The following is a 20,055-nucleotide window of genomic DNA, read 5'->3' as shown; positions in this document are numbered from 1 at the left end:
CACATGGTGGTCTCTCCTCATCACCCGCTGTTGTACCGGTGAAACCAAAGGCAAGATATGCCTCATCATATTTGCGTTTCTTTCCTTTGGTAGTTGACACATTCTGTGAAGATTCATCCTCTGCTTTATGTTTACTGGCCGAGAGTCCTATCACAAATGTATCCATTGTTTTGCTAGCGGTGCTGAAGTAAGCCTCACATTCATCTACCTTCCAGTAGCGCCGGGTAGTTGTGTGGCAGACCATTACTTCATGTCATTCCCCTTCTCTCTTCCACCTATTTCCTGTTTCTCTCTCACTGCACATATGTATTAAAGGCAAAATCTTAAAATAAAATATTAAATAAAAAATCTTTAAAAAAAATGTATCAACCTTCCAACTTCGCCGCGCCCCCCCTGCAGTAGCGCCGCAACCCACTAGGGGGCGCACCTCCCAGTTTGGGAACCACTGATGAGCGGAAGAAAAAGCATGGATAGATCGATGTGACGTCAAATATAAAAACATTTAGAGACAGAGTCAAGAATAAAACAAGAATAATGAGATAAAAAAAACTAATTTATGATCAAACATCAACAATCCAGTAAATCATTTAATGTTAAATGTGAAAAAGATCAAATAAAAATACAATTAAAGCTGCAAGCAGCAATGAATGGGACCTTGCACCCTTGTGCACGTTCAGGCTGCAGTGGAAAATTTGTTGACTTTTGGGAAACTATCGAATATGGACCAATCAGATGGTGGGCGTGCTTTTTGGCGTCTATCGTCGCCACAGTAACGCTTTTGACTGAAAAAAGTAATGCGCGTCGTCGCTGGATGGAGACGAACATTTTGATGTATAACACACCTGGGTGCACGTTACGGTTTGGGCCGCATTAACGGCCGAAGAAGTGGCATAAATTGAGCCAAAATTACACGATTAATTGAAAATGGCCGACTTCCTGTTCAGTTTTTGCCATGGTGCCAAGAGACTTTTCTTGACATGATACAGATGTGTACCGATTTTCATACATGTACGTCAAACCGTATTTTGGGGCTTGAGGCACGAAATTTTCTAGGGGGCGCTGTTGAGCCATTAGGCCGCGCCCATTAATGCAAACCATTAAATATCAAATTTTCCGCCAGCCCTGGCTTGTGTGCAAAATTTGGTGACTTTTGGGGCACGTTTAGGGGGGCAAAAAGGCCCTAATTTCGTCGGAAAAATAAAAAAAATAAAGAAAAATTCCTACAAATACAATAGGTCCTTCGCACTGTAAGGGCTCGGGCCCTAATAAACCAAAAAATCTAAACAAGAGCCAGACCTCTTCCACCACTACGAGCCGCAGACACAGTCCTCATAAAGCTGGATCAGGAAAAGGCCTGGTTGGCACCGGCAGTGGTTTCAGAAGAGTGTGACTCCAAGGTCCTCCACCATCAAGGAGCAGCGTTGAGGCGGAACCGCCACCATCTCCAGGCAGATCTTTCTCCACAACCTGCCCAAGATACCCTACTTTCATCAGCTGGGAGCACAGGAGGGATTTTCAAGAGACTGTTTTCTCGTCAGAAAGAAGTCACAAGCCTCACACCTGCACATCACACAAGTCCATCCATCCATCCATTATCTATACCCGCTTTATCCTTTAGGGTCACGGGGGTCTGCTGGAGCCTATCCCAGCTCATTTCAGGTGAGAGGCAGGAGTTACACCCTGGACAGGTCACCAGTCCATCGCAGGGACACATATAAACACACAAACCATGCACACTCACGCTATCAGGACAAGTCGTTTCTTCTCATTAGTATGTCTGTGTGCCACTTTAGGCAGATAAGATGTGACATTTTCATCTTTGTTGTTACAGAAATGAAACTTTTTCTGTTCAGATTTTTTTATTAAGGCCGTTGACAGCAGACCAATACCCAGTAGTATACATGTTACGTTCTGATGTTTGCCAAGGACATGCAACATAAAAGGTCATTTACATTTATCTAAACATGTTTTTCACAGAAATGTGTGCATATTTTTTTCTCTTATTGGTACGACAATACTGGACCAGATCAATGTATCCCTAAACTTAGGATATGTACCTCATGTTTTTAAAGTTGCAGTAAATAAACCTTTCCTTAAAAAACTGGTTTCCAGAGTACTTGAATACTTTTAAACATGTTGCTGATGTTTTTACATGTTGAATGTTACATGAATATTTCCATCTTCTCACTTCATTTTTACATCAACCACTTTGAAAACTGAAGGAAGTAAATTAAAACAATCAGATAAATCAATCAAATATTATACAAACTGGAAAAGTTGAATGTAAAGTAGAAATGTTTAGATTTGAAGCTCAAACTTTCTTTCAGGGAAGAAACAAGACTTTAAGAATCTAAACGTGAAGTCAAACATGAAAACATTTAGAGACAGAATCAAGAATAAAACAAGAATGAGATAAAAATCGAATTCATGATCAAACATCAACAATCCAGTAAATTATTTCATGTTTAAATGTGGAAAAAGATCAAATAAAAATACAATAAACCAAAAAACTAAAGATAAATGGTGATCATCATCATCATCATCACCATCATCATCATCATCATCATCATCATCATCATCATCATCATCATCATCATCATGGAGACACTGAGGAACCAGAACCAGAGTCCACGTCCAGGATCCGACAGAGACAGTTTCTCTGACAGGAGACTCTTGAGACTAAACTGGACACAGAGACACTGAGGAACCAGAATTGGACCAGAACCTGAATCCAAATCCAGGATAGAGAGGTTCAGTGAAGGTGGTGTTGAAGGTGTGGATGTGGATCAGTCTGTCAGAGACGACTTCATAGAAGGACAGAGTTCCAGCAGGAACGTCCACATACACTGCTACTCTGCCAGAGTCTGGAGATGGAGATGAGGAGCGGATGGATGTTACTCTGTTATTGTGCCAGACACGGTACCGACCACCTGGATAACGGTACAGACTCCAGGAATGATCGTTTCTTCCAAATCTACAGTCATCAGAGTTTCCTCTCCTGCTGATTCTTCTGTAACTCACTGATACATAAACACCTTTGTTCCACTGGACCTCCCAGTAACAGCGACCCGTCAGAACTTCTCTACACAGCAGCTGATGATAGTACTCAAACCTGTCTGGATGATCAGGATATGACTGATCCTCCTCCACATCCATCATCTTCCTGTTGTCGTCAGACAGTTTGATGTAATTGTTGACTGTGTATTTGTCGATGGTGAGTTGACAGGAATCTGATGGAGAGAACAAACAAGCAGCTGCAGTTATAATTGGTCAGTTATTGATCACTGATGGACTCATGAATGAGTGAAGATGGTTGAATAAAAACACACTTACACTTCCTCAGACCTCCTGGTGTCAACCACTGTTGTCCCGCAGGCTCCACCCTAAAAGGAGGAGGGGGGTCAGAACAGCTCAGTCTCTCTCAGAGGAAGCAGAGATGTCAGAGCCCCCCCACCATGACCACCACCATATAACCCCCCCAACCAGCAGTGTGTCTTACCTGAGAGTGTCCAGCCTCCAGCGGGGATCCTCCAGTCCAGACAGAAGCTTCCCTGCTGACTCTCCTGGATGGTTGTAGCTCAGGTCCAGCTCTCTCAGGTGGGAGGGGTTGGAGGTCAGAGCTGAGACCAGAGAAGCACTTCCTTCCTCTGAGATCACACAGCCTGACAGCCTGCAGACACACAACACAGGTCTGCTGCATGTTCTCTACACAAGTGTCCTGCTGCAGACATGTTTAGCAGCATGTTCACTGGAACTGGAAAAGACTTCTGACCTGAGAGACTCCAGTTTACAGTGTGGACTCTCCAGTCCAGGACACAGCTTCTTCAGTCCTGAATCCTGCAGGTGGTTGTTGCTCAGGTCCAGTTCTGTCAGACTGGAGGACAGAGAGCTGAGAACTGAAGACAGAAGTGGACAGATGTCCTCTGAGAGGTTACAGCCACTCAACCTGCAGACGGAAGAAAAGAACAACAACCAGGTTATTTCACTGTTATGGAAGAAAATGTAGTTGTGTCTGCAACTGTTCTGCTGGTCTTCAAATCATTATGCCCCCCCCCCCCCCCCCCATTACAAACATAAATGAAAGTGTTTCCTCGTCAGAGTTCATGTCTGTGTGTGTAGCTCCAATGTGTCATTAAAGTTTCTGAAAATGAAAGAACCAGCGTAAATTCACTCATGTGAGGTTGCGCTGAAAAAAAGACCCCAAACAAGTGAAGAAAACATGAAATCAGGAGGTAAAACCAGATGTAGTCAGAAACTAGCCTCCACTCCAAAGGTCCAACATGTGTCTGTTGGTACTTACAGAACTTTCTTGGAGGCTTTGACCACCGGCAGCAGCCTCCGTAGAGCCTCCTCTGAAGCTGAGAACTTCTTCAGGTCAAACACCTCCAGATCTCCTGATGACAGTAAGATGAAGACCAGAGCCGACCACTGAGCAGGAGACAGTTCATCTGTGGAGAGACGTCTAAACCTCAGAGACTCTTGGACCTCTTCCACCAGAGAACCATCGTTCAGTTCATTCAGACAGTGGAACAGGTTGATGTTTATCTCTGCAGACAGATCCTCACTGATCTTCTTCTTGATGTATTTGATAGTTTCCTGATTGTTTTGTGAACTTCTTTGGTTTGATGTCATCAGACCTCGTAGGAGGATCTGATTGGTCTCCAGTGAAAGACCCAGGAGGAAGCGGAGGAACAAGTCCAGATGTCCATTTGGACTCTGTAAGGCCTTGTCCACAGCACTCTGATAGAGGTCAGTCTCTGCTCTTATTTTAAACCACCTGGACGTGTTTCTTTGTTCCTCCAGCAGGTTGACTCCAGAGCTGATGAAGGTCTGATGGACATGAAGAGCAGCCAGAAACTCCTGGACACTCAGATGGATGAAGCAGAAGACCTGGTCCTGGTACAGCCTGCTCTCCTCTCTAAAGATCTGTGTGAACACTCCTGAGTACACTGAAGCCTCTCTGACATCGATGCCACACCCTCTCAGGTCTGATTCATAGAAGATCAGGTTTCCTTTCTGCAGCTGCTCAAAAGCTAGTTTTCCCAGAGACTCCACCATCTTCCTGCTCTCTGGACTCCAGTGTGGATCCGTCTCAGCTCCTCCATCATACTTGACCTTCTTCAGTTTGGCCTGGACCACCAGGAAGTGGATGTACATCTCAGTCAGGGTCTTGGGTAGCTCCCCTCCCTCTCTGGACTCCAGGACTTTCTCCAGGACGTTCTCCAGGACCGTAGCAGTGATCCAGCAGAAGACTGGGATGTGGCACATGATGTGGAGGCTCCGTGATGTCTTGATGTGGGAGATGATCCTGCTGGTCTGCTCCTCATCTCTGAACCTCTTCCTGAAGTATTCCTCCTTCTGTGGGTTAGTGAACCCTCTGACTTCAGTCACCATGTCAACACAGTAAGGAGGGATCTGATTGGCTGCTGCGGGTCGTGTGGTGATCCAGAGACGAGCAGAAGGAAGCAGGTTCCCCCTGATGAGGTTTGTCAGCAGCACGTCCACTGAGGTGGACCTTCTGGGGTCACTGACGATTGTAGAGTTGTGGAAGTCCAGAGGAAGTCGACTCTCATCCAGACCGTCAAAGATGAACGCGACCTGGAACTCTTCAAAGCTGCAGATTCCTTTGGTTTCAGAGAAGAACAGATTAACTAGTTCCACCAAGCTGAACTTCTCCTCTCTCAGCACATTCAGCTCTCTGAAGGTGAATAGAAACAGGAACTGGATGTCCTGGTTGGTTCTGCCTTCAGCCCAGTCCAGAGTGAACTTCTGTGTTAGGACTGTTTTCCCGATGCCGGCCACTCCCTTCGTCATCACCGTTCTGATTGGTCCGCCTCTTCCAGGAGGGGGTTTAAAGATGTCTTCCTGTCTGATGGCTGTTTCTGCTCCGTCCGGTTTCCTGGAAGCTGCTTCAATCTGTCTGACTTCATGTTCTTCGTTGACCTCTCCGGTTCCTCCCTCTGTGATGTAGAGCTCCGTGTAGATCTGCTCCAGAAGGGTTGTCTTTCCTGCTTTAGTGATTCCCTCAGACACATGCTGGTGCTTCTTCTGAACCTGACCTTTGAGTTTGGATTGACAAACGGCAGGGACGGTATCTAAACAAAGATGAAATTAAGAAAAACACTGATAAACAGGGAATAACAGTGGTAAAACCAGCCCACAACAAGTTCTACTTCCTCTAAAGAATCAACATTTCAACATTCACTGATCAGCGGTTCAATGAGGAGTATTGAAGCGTTTTCCTCCCAAAAACCCCTCCAATCAATCAGAGGAACAAGAACAGTGTTTCCTCTACGATTCACTTCAGGCACACAAGTTGTGTTTGTTTTATGTTTGCTGGAACTGAATATTGAATCCACACGGTTCAACTCATTAGAATAAAACTTTAATTTACTGGGATATTAATGACCCTATAATGAGATGTTCCTAATAGAAGATGAGCTGAGTTCCTCCACCTTCCAGTGGGCTTAATGTTGTGTCTGATCTGTGAATGTTGGTCATCTACTGAGACATTGGGTGTGGTTTATCCAGCAGCTCAGATGTTCAGAGAAACGTCTTACTGCTCTGCAGGAGGTCGGCCAGCTTCCCCTGCTTCCTCCTCCTCAAGAACTTCACTGTGATCTTCACGAGTGTCTCTCTGATGCTCTTCTGCTCTTCATCTTCATCCTTCTCCAGACTCTCTGAGGATTCTGGGTAATCTGGACTCAGAACCTTCTGGATCTTCTTCAGCTCGTCCTTCACAAACATGACAATGTCGTCCTCCAGCAGCTGGAACAGAAGACCACATGAAGGACACAACCAGACTGAAATCATGGAGACAAACATCAGGTCCATGATGGACAGACTGACAGTCCACTGGTCTCCAGAGACCAGCATGGAGACAAACATCAGGTCCATGATGGACAGACTGACAGTCCACTGGTCTCCAGAAACCAGCATGGAGACAAACATCAGGTCCATGATGGACAGACTGACAGTCCACTGGTCTCCAGAGACCAGCATGGAGACAAACATCAGGTCCATGATGGACAGACTGACAGTCCACTGGTCTCCAGAGACCAGCATGCAGATGGACATGAGGACAACAGGTGGAGAAGCAGTTGTTGTTCATGTACAGACCTGAAAGATGTCCAGCTGGGTCTGATGCTGCTGGACAGACAGACCGCCGGGGGACTCTGAGATCTGCTGGTCCACTCTGTGGAGGAACCAGGAAGAATTAGCTCACATTATGTCTGTCCTCACAGAGACAAACAGCAGCTGAAGGTCCATGAAGTCCTGTTTGGATGAGGACAGTCCATCAGAGGACTGATGGTGGTGAAGGTTGACTAGTCCTGCTGATCCACCGAGAACATGTGACCTCAGTGATAAGTTACAACAAGACCAGGAACATGCACAACTGATGGAGACATGAAGCAGCTGAGGAACTCTGGACCATCATCAGGATCAGTAAGAGGAACTCTGGACCATCAACAGGATCAGTAAGATGAACTCTGGACCATCATCATCACCAGTAAGAGGAACTCTGGACCATCATCATCACCAGTAAGAGGAACTCTGGACCATCATCAGGATCAGTAAGAGGAACTCTGGACCATCATCAGGATCAGTAAGAGGAACTCTGGACCATCATCAGGATCAGTAAGAGGGACTCTGGACCATCATCAGTAAGAGGAACTCTGGACCATCATCAGGATTAGTAAGAGGAACTCTGGACCATCATCAGGATCAGTAAGAGGAACTCTGGATCATCATCAGGATCAGTAAGAGGAACTCTGGACCATCATCAGGATCAGTAAGAGGAACTCTGGACCATCATCAGGATCAGTAAGAGGAACTCTGGATCATCATCAGGATCAGTAAGAGGAACTCTGGACCATCATCAGTAAGAGGAACTCTGGACCATCATCAGTAAGAGGAACTCTGGACCATCATCAGGATCAGTAAGAGGAACTCTGGACCATCATCAGGATCAGTAAGAGGAACTCTGGACCATCATCAGGATCAGTAAGAGGAACTCTGGACCATCATCAGGATCAGTAAGAGGAACTCTGGACCATCATCAGGATCAGTCCTCTGGAAGGTGAGACCTCCAGATGTGTCGACCAGAGGAAAAAGCTCCTGACAGGAGATGAAGATCTATGAGGAGGAAGCTCAGATCACCATCAGGTGATGGAGGACCATAGCGGTCCAGGACTACGTGGATCTACTCAGGAAGAAACATGTGGACATTTCCTAACATGAGGACTGATTTAAATACATTTAATGTGTTTAAATACACCTCACCTCTCTGAAGAAGAATGTTGGTCTCCTTTAAATTCAATTAACCAGCCCCTTGACCGGTCGCTCTTTAAGGACAAACAGCTGGGTTCATGTTCAAGAGAGTCTCCTTTCTGATGGACCCTGATAGAAGACAGTTTCAAGTTTCAAATGTAAATATTTTTATTTATATGAAAGATAAAAATATTCAGTCTATTTAAAAAGTATTAAACATAAATCAATTGGCAGCGTTTGGATACACTCACCTCTTTACAGCCGAACGTTGCTCTCCTTTGAAGATAATAACATATTCCATTGACTTGTCACTCTTCAAGGACACACCGCTGGGTTCAGGTCCAGGTCCAGGTCCAGGTCCAGGTCCAGGTCCCGGTCCAGGTCCGGGTCCAGGTCCAGGTCCAGGTCCAGGTCCAGGTTGATTCCTGTAATAATGATGTTTGGTGATGTGAGTCTTGAGCTCTGACATGCAGAAGAGTCAGGGACAGTTAGAGATGCTCATCTCACCTCTGAGCTTTGCTCCCACTCTCATGTTCCTCACACAGAGAGGTTTTAGAGGGAGGGACTCCCTCCTCTCCATCCTCACACTGATCCATTCTGCTGAATTCACGTCCACATCAGCTCACACACACACCTTCATCTGCAGAGGAAACACATATCAGCTCACACACACACCTTCATCTGCAGAGGAAACACACATCACTGGTGTTGGACAGAGATCAGCTGATCCTGCTCTGGAGGAAGTCACTGATACAGCCGTATCTGCTGATCCCAGCTGCTCTGAAGCAGTTTTTTTTCTCAGTTGCTCCCTTTTTCAAACATGCACAACATTGTAGAACCCTTTCAGGCTGGTTTTAGAGCCCTTCACAGGACCAAAACACCCTTACTTACGGTGACTAATGATCTCCTGCACACTTTAGATCCAGGGGAAAATGCAACCCTGATTTTATTAGATCTTAGTGCTGCATTCGACACTGTGGATCATAACATTCTTCTCACTCACCTTGAACAGTGGGTAGGCATTAAGGGGACAGCCCTGGGGCCTCATTTATCAACCGTTCGTAGAAAAAGTTCTAAATTCTGTCGTAGGAATGAAATTTAGAATGTGTGTAAGTACAAAAAAATCCGAATTTATCAAACGTGCGGACACCAGTCGTACGCACATCAGTGATGATAAATCCCACCTGTTCTTAACTGCCGTGCTCGTGCATGGTTACCGTCATTTGCATACAGAAACGCCTCCAATTGACCATATATGGAGCAACAACAGCTCCCGGTTGGAGGTTTTCAAACTTTATTGAACAAAATTCTGTAGGGTTTACAACAAAAGGCAAATGAAACAAAATAATGAATTATCTTCAGATATTCAACATTTGGGGGGGTTGAGAGCAAAAAAAAAAAAAAAAGATACGTTTTCCTGACAAGCTATGGGAAGTGTATTAATAAAAATTCGTTTCATATAAGCTTTTGGCAATATCGTTTTTTTCACGCATCAATTTTAGAGACGCTAAATACAGTTTACATTCATTTTTCAGATGTACAATGGAGGGTTTGCTGTTATTCCATTTGCATTTATGTATGTGATATTTACCTAGTAAAATAATTATGTTGACCATGTTTGATATATTTCTTGGAAGATTATCCATATAAATTAAGATTTGGTTGGAGTCAAAAGCTCCTGCTTGGAGGTGCAAACACCAACCGAGCTGTTCTGCAGAATAAATGAGTGTTGCATTCCCGCAGGCCACCGGGCAACGACGGGCAACAGAGACATATCGCAGATTATTTGTGCATTGATTGAATGAAATCCTTTCATGTCCACGTAACTGAATTAATTGTGTGATGGTGTTTTTATTGCGATTTGGGTGCAATATAGCTCCAATTATGTTTGGGAATCCGGCCATGGCATGAAATCCTTGTTTAATTTCGACTTGTTGGTGATGTGTGTATGGAAAGTGGGTGTAAATTAGGACCAGAGAAATTATTGTTGAAATGTTCCGGTGGACAAACATCCCAGGGTGGACAGGAGCTGGATGTGACTGGGATGGAGTTGTAAATCACAGCATAGATCCATCAGAATGTTTTTGGGGAAGCGCTACCTGCTGAGCAGCCGCTCCGTGCTCTCACTGAACAGATCAGCGCGCTCTTTGAAAACGCGCTCTCTTGGAGCGCAGGTTCTCTAAATCCTCCAACACTGCAAGATAAGCCATGGTACTTGTATTTTCTTTTCAGGTAGTCCTGCCAAAGCTGTCTTTTATAGCTTGTCACGCCAATTATTCAAAATGTCTAAATTACTAATGGAGAATTTTTATTAATTGGAGGAAATGGGGAACATGTGTGAAGTTTGAGATCGCTGAACACTGAGACTCTTTTACTAGGTTCTATTTGTAGTTTCACTGTTCTACCACTAGGTTTTGTGTGTACGCATGGTCGGAGTTGTGCTTACATTTACACGCGTTTCTGCGCACAAATACATGTTGATAAATTCCATACTTTGCGTGGGAATGCTCGTAAGCACGCTTTACGCACAGATCTGTGCGTACGAACGGTTGATAAATGAGGCCCCTGGACTGGTCCCACTCTGGGACCCTCAGGGGTCCATACTAGGCCCATTGCTCTTCTGCCTCTACATGCTTCCCCTTGGCGACATCATCAGAAAATACAATATCTCTTTTCATTTATATGCAGATGACTCTCAACTGTACCTCCCACTAAAATCCACCAACTCTGTACAGTCTCTCCTGGACTTTTTGAAGATATCAAAGTCTGGATGTCAAATCTCCAGTTAAGTAGTGGTGAAACAGAAGTCATCCTCTTTGGTCCTCCTAAATCAACGAACACTGCTGCAAGTAAACTAGCTCACCTGGACCCGCATGTTAAATCCCACACCAGAAACCTGGGGGTTATACTGGATTCAGGGCTCAGTCTTGACAAACAGATAAGCTCTGTTGTTAAAAACAGTTTTCATCAGCTACGTAACATCTCCCACCTTAAATCGTTTTGAACCTTTAATCTAATCCTATCATTTCTTGCATGTGTGTTTTTATTTCAAATTTGTGATTTATTTGTTGTCACCGATTCTTCTTTCTTTTTTTGACATCATTATTATCATGTACAGCACTTTGGTCAATAATATCTCTGTTTTAAATGTGCTTTATAAATGCCCTTTACTTAATTACTAACTCTCAGCACTTTCCTCCTTTTCTTTTTCTGAGATTAAAAACATTAAATCCTGTGACAACAGAGTTTTACTGCAGAAATAGGAAGTTGAATATCTTGAACAAGCAGAAAGAGACTGGGCCTCTACGTGAGTCTGGTTCCTGTAAATGTGCAGAAGCTCAGAGGTGAAACTGTCTCCTCCTCCTTCACAGCCTCATCACACAACACTTACACAAGCAGCAAACAACTTCCTCCAGGAACCACGCTTTATTTTGAAAGGTCCACAGGAAAGAGCAGTCTGACTTTAATGTTGGAGACGACAGGTTCATTCCAGGAAATAAAAACACCAAAGTTTGATCGATGAAGAAAACTAATCATCGGCTGATCATCACGGTGTTTCTGATCAATAATAAAACCAATAAAAATGTTGTCATTAACAATCATATAGATTTGTCTTCAGACACAAGAATGATCAAAGTTTGCAGGTAAATCAGAAGTGAGAATAAGTTCCTACCTTCACGAGTTGAGTCAAAAGACAAAGATCAAGAGTGAACTAAACTTTTAAGTATTGATCCGGTTATCAGCAGCTGTTCTCGCCTGATCTTCCAGATGTGTTACTGCAGATGTACTTTCACTCTGACCGAGAGTCGGGTGCGTCCACAGCAGCTGATTGTGAGGGTTTCCTGGTTCAGCGCGGCCGGTCCGTGTCATACCGGCCGCCGCCACCAGGGGGCGTAAACTCGGTTTAACAAGAGCGGACAAAATACAAGGAGATAACTGCTTTAAACTACCGAGTAAAGGAAAACTAGAACACCAACTACATTATTCTAGCAAAAATAACACAAATACAAACGTGTTTTAGTTGAATTGTGTGTCTGGATTGAACCGGTTTGAGCTGGATCTGTATCGACCTCATGAAGCAGAAGTTTTGCAGCTCCGTTTCAGTCTCTGGTTTAGTTTCTCCCCCAAACTACTGGAGACTCCTGCATCAGTCATTAAACAAATACATACGGGTTTATTTCATTTTATCTGGAAAAACAAATGTCATTATCTCAACAAAAACATCCTGAGTAACTCCTACAACCAAGGAGGATTAAATGTTCCTGGTTTTGAAACTTCAAATGTGATTTATATCTGAACTAATTAAAATGTAGTTTTTTAACAATTTGTATTATTTTCTCCTAAAACGTGGTTTAGCGGTTAATAAACCATCCAGTTATCAAATGTTCATAAACAGACATAACTGTGCTGGCGTCTGATTTATAAACATCATCATTTCATCTGGAATAACCAGAGTATTAAATATCAGAAGAAATGAATCTTGGATTAAAGACAACATTCTTTCCGTGTCATGGGTTATTGAAAGCTCCTTCTTCCACATGGGGAGGTTTTAACAACATTTATTCCAATAACGGCCAAAGAACACGGCTGCGGCTGTGACGTCACCAAGTCCGTCCAATCAGCAGCAGATGTCGCTGTTTGACTGAACCACGTGATCCGAAGCAGCGAGTCCATGGAACGGATGGATGTTTGGTTTCCACATGTTTCTAAACTTTGTTCTAAACATGACAGATGTGGTTCTGACACTGCAAACTTATGAATAATTATCAGCAGAGATTCTACAGCAGAGCTACAACCAGGGACTTTCTGATGGAAATAAACAGTTAGGAGCAATGAACACACACGCACCAGCTATTTATGTTCAATCAGAATCAGAATCATCTTTATTGGCCAGGTTCGAACATTATCCCACAAGGAATTTGACTCTGGTTATTCCGCTCTTTAGGCAGTAAATAAAAAAACAAATGTGGTACTTGTTGACATATAAACAACTAAGGTGCAGCAGTTTGAGGTAGAGAAAAAATGACAGCTCTGAATGAAACAACATATGTAACCGGTGTTGGCCGGGTTTCCCAGATCCAACCTCTCTTAAGGATTTAAGAGAGGTTCAAAGAAGGTTTGAACTAAGAGAGAATCCTAAGATACGGGTGTTTCCCAGATGACTTCTTAACACCGTCCTTTAGTTTCGCTCTTTCAGAAGCTCTTTGGAGCAGCTGTACGGTTCTGAAACCAAATGAATCGATGCCAGGCAAATCGATCACCGATCACTATCAGCGCATTTTCACACGCAGCACTGCTACCTAACGCACTAATTCCCTGCTGCCTGTGCGTTATAATAAAAAATTAAGATGATAAATATAATTCAATGACCCTTTTTCATCCAAACGGTGTGTTACTCCGTTATTTCTGGCTACAGTGAGGCTTTTTTTCCCCACACGCAGAAACCGGGAGGAAACGTGGTGGGCGTGTGTGTGCGTTCAAAAACATGAGCCAAGAGAAGGCGAGTTTCGCAAATCGCAACGTGGAATTACAGCAAACCCTGGTTTTTCGCAGGGGTTATGTTCCAAAAAGAACCCGTGATAAGTGAAATTCTTTTTACAATTATAGAGGGCTTGCAGAGATCATCCCCGCCTCGCACGTATTCCTGCTCTTCTGAATGATGCGGCATCCCGACTCGCGCTGTATACAGCGCGAGTCGGCAGGTGGGTTTTTTCAAGAGAAGAAAATAGTTATGGGTCGTTGTCTTCGCTCTTTTTTCTTCTGGGAAAAAAGATTCTTTAATATAAACCGACACCATTGATTATATTTGAGACTGTAATGAACGATTCATCAAAGGATCCCGTTGATCAGCTGCTGCTTCCCTGTCATCACATAGATGCGCTCGGGCGCGGCGCAGGAGGATCGGTGTCCCGGCTGCCTGACAGCCCGGTCCGACAGCACGTCCAGGGGACTGAAGTGCTGACGCACGAATGCGTTCGTATAAACAGTTCTGCTTCGCGCACGGTGACGCGGTTGATTTGCAGCGAGAACATGCTGTATAGCAGCCAAATTATCAAATAAATGATATTCATGATGATCGTTTTATTTGTGCGCATAAAGCATATACAGGAACACACTTGTTATTCCTTATTTTTCTTTTTTTCCCCCTTTGCTGTCACCAATAAATGCTAAACAATATAAATCTAAAGTATAAAATAAATCAAAACTTGTGCGGGGTGCATTGTTTTAATATCTCATTGCTTGGTGTGATATTGATTTGCCTGACGCGGCTGGATCTGTGAGTCTTTGTTCACTAAGATGGTTGGAAAGACTGGGTCAGCAGCATCTTTCATTTCCTTCTTAATGAAAGAGATACTTAAGCTAAGAGCAACTCTGGGAAACGCGATTTTCTTTCACAGGCTCCTTAAGAAGGTTTGAAAGAAGTCTTTCGCTGTTAAGAACTACTTAACTGATCTGGGAAACCCGGCCGTTGTCTGTAGTGGTGTGCGTTGTGTTGTTTAAACTGAAGGGACTCAGACCAGCAGGACTCTTTTGGAGGCGATCTCCGTTTATTTCAATGGAATAAAATAACATACTCCGTATTGCGGCCTTTGTTAGTCCAAAAAAAAGGGCTGCGAGGGACTAAGCAGAGGAGGAAACACTGTGACGCGCTTGTAGTTAAAGAATTCAGTTCCACTCCAATGATGCGTCTGAACATTTATTCTTTTCCTTGCTTGCACGTAAAAATACTCCAGGTACCAGTTATCAAGACAACATTTGCGTGCGTGAGTGCGGTCAACAGAAAAATATCACCTCCTCGAGCTCACCCCCTCTCTGTCAAACCCTGACCAGGTGAAGGTAATGAATGAAATACTATCAGCTGGTACCGCCCATGCCCCGGTGAACACGCCCACCACCCAAAGTGTCAATGAAATGTGCAGGTGCAATACGAGACCATGAACATAAAAGCAGAGGAGAATTACAGCTCCTACACTCCGGTCAACATATGTGGTGAGTTGAGCCCCGGGTGATGGATGAGCACGCCCCAGAGTCCCCACTCTCCTGCTTCCTCAGTGGAAGGCATGTCAGTCGGGTTAAGGAGATCCTCGAAGTATTCCTTCCACCGTCCGACAATGTCCCCAGTCGAGGTCAACAGCTCCCCACCAGCACCATAAATGGTGCCGGCAGAGTACTGCTTCCCCCTTCTGAGGCGCCGAACGGTCCTCCAGAATTTCCTCGAGGCCGACCGAAAGTCTTCCTCCATGGCCTCCCCGAACTTCTCCCAGACCCGAGTTTTTGCCTCCAAGACTGCCCGAGCCGCGGCCCGCTTGGCCTGCCGGTACCTATCTACTGCGTCAGGAGTCCCACAGGCCAACATAGCCCGGTAGGACTCCTTCTTCAGTCTGACGGCATCCTGTACTTCCGGTGTCCACCACCGGGTTCTAGGATTGCCGCCACGACAGGCACCGGAGACCTTGCGTCCACAACTTCGAGCCGCCGCGTCGACAATGGAGGCAGAGAACATGGTCCACTCGGACTCGATGTCCCCCGCCTCCCCCGGGATCCGAGAGAAGTTCTCCCGGAGGTGGGAGTTGAAGATGTCCCTGACAGAGGGCTCGGCCAGACGTTCCCAACAGACCCTCACAATCCGTTTGGGTCTGCCCGGTCTGTCCAACCTCCTCCTCCGCCAGCGCATCCAACTCACCACCAGGTGGTGATCAGTTGACAGCTCAGCCCCTCTCTTCACCCGAGTGTCCAAGACATGCGGCCGAAGGTCAGATGAAACGACAACAAAGTCGATCATTGACCTCCATACATAGTTTAAACATGTAATAATTCAAATGATGTTACTATATTAGTAATATTTATATTATTACTTTATAATTATTCTCATTAATGTAAAGGTAAAGTAATGTAAAGAAGACAATGAAAAGGCCTCAGAGTTACAATAATATACAGTTAAATGACCCAGCTGAAGACTTCACTAGACAACAGGGCATCACAGAGTGGGAGAGAACTTCAGACCAACACAAACTATACCTAAGTAATAAAAGTACACGCTCTTGTGAAACTACATGAAAAGAAAGGAACAAAAAACAACAACCAAAAAACATTGCTTGGGCTAAAACCCTTAGAAAAGGATGTTGAAGATGAGCTGATACAAACCTTAAAAATGGGAGAAATGTACCCACATTTATAGATTATTGACTACATTTTCAGGCCTTCCTCCCTTATCATATTTTGGGGTATTTGTTTGTTCAAATCTTTACAAGACCGACTGACTTGAGGGATGTAGTAGGTGTAAAATATTGAATCAAATGTTGCACATTATTTTCACTCTCACTTTTAACTTCACGGCGGAAGTGGGGGACCCTCCTCTCACATTCTTTTTAAAGCCTGAATTATGGTTCTGCATTAAATCGACAGCGTACCCTACGCCGTAGGCTCTGGGTTGGTGTAAAGCTTGAATTATGGTTCTGCATTAAATCGACGCAGAGCCTACGGCGTAGGGTACGCGGCGACATGCGCCATACGGTGCGCGTCGACACGGAACCATAAATCAGCCTTAAGTCGTGAATCCCTCCTCAAATGCCCCTATATTGCAACACTTACGGTCTGTAGCGGAACCAGAGGGGGGGCAGGGGGCGGTCGCCACGGGGCCCTCAAGCTCATAGGGCCCAATGACAGGGCCCCGTTTTGTGTGATACGTTCATCTATAATCATAAATTGTAGGCTATAATAATGATAAAATGTGCATTGTGCGGCCAGTGTAGGCTAACTCTTACTTTACAACTGTCCTGAACGCATCAGGGCTGTGAGCCAACGCTGATTGGCTGTAAAGCCTGAATTATGGTTCCGTGTTAAATCCATGCAGACCCTACGCCGTAGGGTACGGCGTAGGGTCTGGCGTAGGGCAGTGGTTCCCAACCTTTTTTCCTTGGAGCCCCCCCTACTTGTGTCTGTAGTGTTGAAGTGATTCGTTAAAAATCTTTAATTGAAAAAAATGAACATTAATTATGTTTTTGTGATACATTTCTCTTTGGTTTACCCTGTATAAACATGACTTTGTCTTTCTCACCTTCATTTTGTGTCACCAATGTATAAAATACGCACAGAAAATAATTGCAAGGACATAAAATAATTAGTGAAAAATGTCTCTTTTAATATGAGTGGAAACATTTTTAACATTTTTCCTTTAACAACCTGTCGGAGTAGTAGTATAATTAAATGTTGAATAATGATATAATAATAAGTTATTAAGTTTTTATCCTGATAAATCACTTAGAAATACATTTTGGTCATTTTAAAATACTGTGTGTTTATAAAGACTTGGATTACATATTCCATTAGGTGTGTTATTATGATTTTATTTATTTAACATGCGCAAATATAATTTTTACAACTGCATATCCTCGTGCCAAGTTTCGTGCCCCCCCAGAGATCTGAGAGATGTGTGTGTGTGTGTGTGTGTGTGTGTGTGTGTGTGTGTGTGTGTGTGTGTGTGTGTGTGTGTGTGTGTGTGTGTGTGTGTTCTTCTCAACAAGTTTGTGACTTTACTCTGCTTTCTGCAGCACAGGCCTATAGGCTTGGCTCAATAAAAGTGAGAATGAATGTTGATAAGGTGTTGTTGAACGTTAAAATGACTATCATAAGGGCCCATGGAGAATGCTCCGCCCCCTCTGTGCTGAGAGGACCCGGGAGTGCCAAGTGGGCAACCAGTACGTCACTACTGGACTGTCAGGTCTCTGTCATGGTAAAATGTTTGTTTATATGTGAGCTGTCACCAAGATGAATGAAATGATCCATCCATCATCTAGAACCTCTTCTTCATGTTCAGGGTCCCGGGGGTCGGCCTGGTTGATTTTTACACTGTACTATAAAGATTTTTATGTACATTTGTCGGTAGAAGGAGAAATAAACAACAATAGAGTGCTTATATGGGTCCTAGACTGTAGAAGAAGAACTGGACAAACCCTCCATGACGTCACTCGTAAGTTTTCTGAAGAGGGGTTTTAAAGCCTCGTCTTCCTCGTACTGTGCTGCTCCATGTTGTAAACAGGAGGAACAAACTGGTCTGGAAGCTGCTACACCAACTAACCCAATTTAACTTTTTCAAAAAATGTCTCCTTTAATCACAATATTTGATATTCACTCAATAAAAGCGCTGCCTCAACATTTCCTCACAATAATTATCAAATTGATTTATCATGCTAGGAAACATATTTCAACACGAAACACGTTTTATTCTTAATCCATTTAGTTTGTTACAATTTTCAAATGATCACTTCTGTAACATTTTAGTAGCAAATCAAGAATATCTTCAAATCAAGTCCCATTTAAAGGAAACTCAACCACCATAACACTTTTAGCAAATCATGAAGTCCCACATTTGTAGAAATGATCAGGTATAAAAATAATCATCGTAAAGTGACTCAGCTGCTCAGCACGGCCAGAGAGCTGCGCTCCTGGCTCGATCAGTTCTCCCGGTCTCAGCGTGTCAGGCTCGGGATGAAGCCCGACACGCTGAGTCCTGACAATTGTTGCATATTTGATTTAGCACACCTGTTTAATGCAGAAACGGAGGTTGAAGATTTCGATGAGTTTGATTAATGTAATAACTTAAAAGTTTGATTTTACTGAAAGTATCAACAATCAAACTAAATGTTGCTGCCGCTCTATTTTTAAATACACACACTTGTATGCTTGTGTGTGTGTTGTTGTAAAGCGGCGCTCCGTCTCTGTAGACGGCGACTTTTCGGTCGGTGCGCCGTATGTGTGTTTTAAATACAGAAATGACACACAAAACTGAGGGTGCGCCTTTTCACAACCAAGGTTGTCAAAATACGGTACAGAAATACAACATACAATCATAAGACAGAGCAAAAAATGAATAGAACAAAAAAGAATAAAAAGAATTAAAGCTGTAAGCAGAGATGAACGGGCCCTCGCACTCATGGCCACCGTCCCCATAAGCATATCAGAAATGACACCACCCACGACTTCCTATGTCAAACCATTCAAAAGTTTAAGAAAATAGGGACAATGAAATATCGACCAATCAGAAGAAGCAGCGGGGCTATTTTGCACCAATGAAGGTCAAGGACTCAATACCTAATTTTTTACCAGGCCTGGCTTGGTGAAAAATGTGGTGACTTTTGGGGCACGTTTAGGGGGAAAAAGGCCCTCCTTTCATCAGAAGAAAGAAAGAAAGAAAGAAAGAAAGAAAGAAAGAAAGAAAGAAAGAAAGAAAGAAAGAAAGAAAGAAAGAAAGAAAGAAAGAAAGAAAGAAAGAAAGAAAGAAAGAAAGAAAGAAAGAAAGAAAGAAAGAAAGAAAGAAAGAAAGAAAGAATAAAGAATAATTCCTACAGATACAATAGGGCCTTCACACTGTAAGTGCTCGGGCCCTAATTAAAGCTGCAAGCAGCGATGAACAGGCCCTCACGCGTTTAATTTGCACCAATTATGTTCAGCAACGGAAAAAAAACGATTCCGATGACACCACCCACAACTCTTTATGTCAAACCATTAAAAAGTTATTGCAGAAAGTAGGAACTATCAAATATGGACCAACCAGATGAAGGGGGGGGCGCGCTTTTTGGTGTATATGGTCGCCACGGTAACGCTTTTGACTGAGAAAAGTAATGCGCATCATTGCAGGATGGAGACGCACATTTTGATGTATAACACACCTGGGTGGACGTTGCGGTTTGGGGCACATTAATGGCCGAAGGAATGGCATAAATTGCACCAAAATTACACGATTCATTCAAAATGGCCGACTTCCTGTTGGGTTTCGGCCATGGC

General features: G+C 43.8%; 1 protein-coding gene across 1 annotated transcript; it reads right to left on the bottom strand.

The window, feature by feature from the left end:
* Positions 1 to 1,376: 1,376 nt before the first annotated feature.
* Positions 1,377 to 6,862, bottom strand: LOC133451749 (NLR family CARD domain-containing protein 3-like). Its single transcript, XM_061730890.1, has 7 exons — positions 6,561 to 6,862; positions 4,301 to 6,095; positions 3,773 to 3,946; positions 3,500 to 3,670; positions 3,334 to 3,383; positions 2,726 to 3,230; positions 1,377 to 1,467 (listed from the first exon to the last, which is right to left on the bottom strand). Exons 1-7 carry the CDS (start codon positions 6,832 to 6,834, stop codon positions 1,377 to 1,379), a joined length of 3,060 nt encoding a protein of 1,019 aa, XP_061586874.1. The 5' UTR covers positions 6,835 to 6,862.
* Positions 6,863 to 20,055: the final 13,193 nt, after the last annotated feature.

This window comes from Cololabis saira, chromosome 10 (genome assembly GCF_033807715.1).
Source record: "Cololabis saira isolate AMF1-May2022 chromosome 10, fColSai1.1, whole genome shotgun sequence".
Lineage (NCBI taxonomy): Eukaryota > Metazoa > Chordata > Actinopteri > Beloniformes > Belonidae > Cololabis > Cololabis saira.
Note: the sequence above shows the minus strand (reverse complement) of the source record. Positions and strands in the feature narration are given on the sequence as shown.

Bases quoted from the DNA above. Each gene is read 5' to 3' on its own strand.
- LOC133451749 (XM_061730890.1), bottom strand. From the start codon at position 6,834: ATGGACCTGATGTTTGTCTCCATGATTTCAGTCTGGTTGTGTCCTTCA. The intron at 6,096-6,560 runs GTAAGACGTTTC...ATCTTTGTTTAG, and splicing joins GGCCGACCTCCTGCAGAGCA to ATACCGTCCCTGCCGTTTGT. The intron at 1,468-2,725 runs GTTCTGGTCCAA...TATCTTGGGCAG, and splicing joins TATCCTGGATTTGGATTCAG to GTTGTGGAGAAAGATCTGCC.